Below are 4,128 nucleotides of genomic sequence, written 5' to 3'. Positions count from 1 at the left end.
CTCCCTCGATACTGTGATTGCGGCCCTGTTCGAAAAGTGGGCAGGAGACGACCGCCTCGCAGGTACGCAAAGCAGGTGCAATATCTGGTCTTACTGAAACGCGAGACTCAGCATCACTGTCAACAGCTTCGTTGAATGTGATGAAGTGGAAAGCAAAGCAACGATTCATCAATGCATCGAGCGGAAGCACATCAGATTCCTCAACGCCTGAAGACAACAACAAATCGGTAGATCGGACACCTAAACATGGGTCTCGTGGCTTTCTCAAACAATCGACTACTGTGCGAGCACAACTAACTAATCGACGATGGAGAAATGAATCGATTCATCGGAGTCTCTACTTGTCGGATACATGCACCTATCAATCATTGAAGTCACAGCTTCGGTGCGCCCCGCCAGGATTTCCAGGGCGAGCGAGATCTGTTCACGAGCGGCGCAAGTTAGATTCGCAGGACATCCGTGATAATTATCTAGATTATGACTGCTTTATTAAAGCTATGTTGTGGATATGATATTCTTCGATGTTGGGGAGCGTGAAAAGCCCCAAAGAGTACAAATTTTAGCCAAAAATCTTCAAATTTCAAAATTTCGCGAAATTTCAGCGCACCGCTGAAATTTCATGAAATTTCTGAAATTGAAATTTGCGGAACGCGAAATTTCACAGGGCCTGCACAACCCTGGTTTCAACCGTTTCAACTAGTGAATTTCGGGCGAGCGAGATTCACATCTTGCGCCACCGCGAAGCCGGCACATACCCCGCGTGCGACGTTTGAGCACCCATACATCATCAATGACCAAGTACAAGAATAAGTGACAACTATCGATACAGCGATAGATGAGAGAAGAAATAGATGATATCCTCGTCACGATTACTATCTTTATCGCGATAGCTGAGCGAAAAATAGATAATAGCTCATTGTCGTCATCATCGACCACTAATAGCTTCTTATTTCGCCATAGAATGAACGATCGGACAGAATCGATTGCCTTCGCGAGCAATAGAATTGACGCCTTCCCATGGCACAATGATGCATACGTAGGGTGAATATTATAGCTTGCATAACCGTTCAAGTAGATTCCTCGTCCTTACCGATAAATCGTCTCTGAAGATATAGCCGCAACTTCCTCTGTCCAGTGTGTGCCAAGACATAATGGTAGATAACGCAAAGTAGACTGCATACCAGACGAGCATATCTTGATCCACCGAGATAGATCATCCCATCAACGTCATCCTCTCGAGAAGGACCTTCATACCAAGGCCTCTGCCTTATGATACCGTCTTGGTCTAGATGACAGTGACTCTCCATTCGATCAAAGGTAGTACTCCTCATACCCACGGATCTTCTAGGAAGCTTGCCGAGTAGATAATCTCGGAACTTTGCCAGATCTTCGTCTTCGGATTGACATCGTCTTAGACAGGTGTTGAGGTCGCTGTTGAACTCGATGCTATCCTGTAGATGACTCAGATCGGCCTCTGTCCCTCTCGAGACGTCAATATGTCTCGCTAGGTTCTTTAATTCATCCTTCAGCTCTGCAGATAGGTCAGTCTTATCGATGTTGGGGACATCGATACCATCACAGTTGATGAGACAGCACCTTCCACCACACCCGATATTCGTTGCCGTTGGAGAGCGAGAAGGATACACGCCTAATTTAGCCTTAGATTTCATTTTTTGGTAGGGGCCACGGATCTCTTGCTCAGACTGTACTGTCTGACCGCACCCCACGTCCACGACTGTGGATAGAGATAACCACAATGTAGTAGGACAAAATGGTCTAGACCCATAGGCATAGGTAATGTTTGGTGCGAGCGTAGCGTAGCACCCCGCGTTAGCGGTTGTAGGCGGTGCAAGCGTAGCGTAGCACCCCGCGTTAGCGGTTGTAGGCGGTGCAAGCGTAGCGCAGCACCCCGCGGTCACGGAGGGGATAGGTGAGAATAGCAGATCCCGCTCAGGATCGTGGATACATGATGCGACATGACAGTAGATGTCCTCATTGAACTGCCATTCTTCGTCATTAGTATCCTCTCGGTAGTCGTAGATCACGCTAGCAGAATCGATAGCTTCACTTAGTTTGTGGCCATCGAAGTCTCTCCCCATTGCATACCGAGATACAGAGTCCGCTGGATTGCATCCAGAAGGAATATGTCGCACCGTGGCATCGAGCTGAACGCATAGATTACGTATAGCTTGAAGCCGCCTTCTTTCAGGTGCTGGAAGTCGAGTATCGTTCGATGGTCTCTTTAGCCGATATACTGTGAGCTCCGAGTCGATCGCCACAACCAGTCGATAGATAGGTACCCCGGGGCTGAGCTTACTCAATGGGGCTTGGTTCTCCCCATAGATGCTCTTGATCGGTAGATATGCCGATAATGCCTGGGTCCAGAGCAAACCTCGATAAAGGGCATCTAGTTCCTTCCTAGGGATGGACCAGGATAGAGTGGAGTTTGTATATAAAGCTCCTTTAGCTGCCAGACGCACGTCAGGTCTCGATTTTAATCGTAGATCGGCGCCCCAAGCATCCTTAGATGCATCTGTGCTGAGGACCAGCTCTGCATCATAGGGAGTATACCTTGACGTAGATATGGTTTTACATACTTGGGTAGTTTCGGAGGCCCATCTAATAACCTGCTGCTGCAACTGATAGGGGATAATTTGATCCCACTCCTTGATTTCCTGGCAGATTCGCCGCCAAATAGATCTAGCTAGAATATCCTGCTCTATGATCAGGCCCAATGGATCATAGAGAGAAGCCAGGATGCTACTAGATGAGCGCTTGCTCATATGTGTGAGGCCCTCAGGTGGCTTAGCAGACATCGTGGGATAGAGGCCATCGTTAGACGGTAGATAATCGTACCCTAATAGATGTCCACGTGTCTCGATACCCGCTACAGATTTGCAGATCCAGTTCTCGAACTTCTTCAGGTCTTCAGCGGGTAGATCATGCCCTTTGAGTAGGTATGATACAAATCGGTAGTTGCGTTGAGCTTCAGCAACTGTAGATCCTAAAGCGTAGATGTCGTCAACGAACTTTAGCATCTTCACGTGGCTCGGTATAGGTGGACCGTCATATAGATAGTCATAGCCTTCTTCCGAAGGATAGAGTAATGCACTCTTGATCCTTTCTGGGTCGATACTTTTCACAGCGACTTCGAAAGTATCTCCATCGATTTCGGCCGCTAGTTGACTCAAGTCGTAGATCTCGTCGATGGTATCATCCACAACACTATCCAACATATTAGGTGCCGCCCTAGTTCCAAATCCAACACGTGACCATAGGACCGTGAAAGGTCCAATACAGGTATACCCCACATAGGGCACGTCTGCACGGCTAGATTGCATTCTACAGAATGCTTTACTCAAATCACCGGCAACGAAGTACTTAGATGACCTCAATAAGAGTAGAGTACCATGTAGACTATTCTGCGGATAACCGCCTCTTAGAGAGTATAGATTTGCCTCTCTATAGTCTAAGACTATACGGCAAGGCGTAGTTGGATGTTGGTCTCGGTAGACTAGATGACTAGCTGTGAAGTGCTCTGGCAGAGGGGCGAGTGACCCTTGATAAGGGGTGCCCTTACTCAGCTTCTCCCAGATAGATTGGCACGTAGATGCTTCTGGCTTAGATGGGTCGAGGCGATTATCCTTGACGATAGCACAGAAGCCCTTGGATATGTAACCATCGAGTGCCCGATGGAACATTTCCATCCGCTCACCCGTGATGGTCTTGATAGATGCCAATCCTCGTTTCCTAGCCATATTATAGTTATATCGCGGCCTAGATGTCGGACTTCTCCACGGCACTTGAGGTCTAGCTCGTCCTAGAGGGGCCGAGCTATCTGCAACCCATTCTCGGTTGATGGCTTGCTGAGGTGGTAGGTCGTCCTTATTGATGGTAGGTAGACTTTCGCCAGAGCTCACGGCCTCTTCGGATACACATAGAGAGTCGTCGAGGTTACCGTCGTCGATTTGGGGGTAGATACCACACTCAGAGTTCAGCGATTCATATGCCCTGAGCGTATCGATCAAATCGTAAGACTGGCTTAGATTTCGGGTCCCTTTGGCGGAGAGCGATAGTAGATCTTCGTCTCTCGACGTTCGACCGCCCATGACGTTCATGATGCCTACC

The 4,128-nt window shown here is 48.3% G+C and overlaps 1 protein-coding gene across 1 annotated transcript; it reads right to left on the bottom strand.

Moving 5' to 3' along the window:
- Window positions 1-1,067: 1,067 nt before the first annotated feature.
- Window positions 1,068-3,758, bottom strand: Pmar_PMAR028640 (hypothetical protein; the record flags this gene model as incomplete). Its single annotated transcript, XM_002787333.1, has 1 exon — window positions 1,068-3,758. One exon carries the CDS (start codon window positions 3,756-3,758, stop codon window positions 1,068-1,070), a length of 2,691 nt encoding a protein of 896 aa, XP_002787379.1.
- Between the last annotated feature and the right edge of the window lie 370 nt (window positions 3,759-4,128).

This window comes from Perkinsus marinus, assembly GCF_000006405.1.
Source record: "Perkinsus marinus ATCC 50983 genomic scaffold scf_1104296929422, whole genome shotgun sequence".
Lineage (NCBI taxonomy): Eukaryota > Perkinsozoa > Perkinsida > Perkinsidae > Perkinsus > Perkinsus marinus.
The sequence above is the reverse complement of the archived record's forward strand: the minus strand, read 5'-3'. Positions and strand labels throughout refer to the sequence as shown.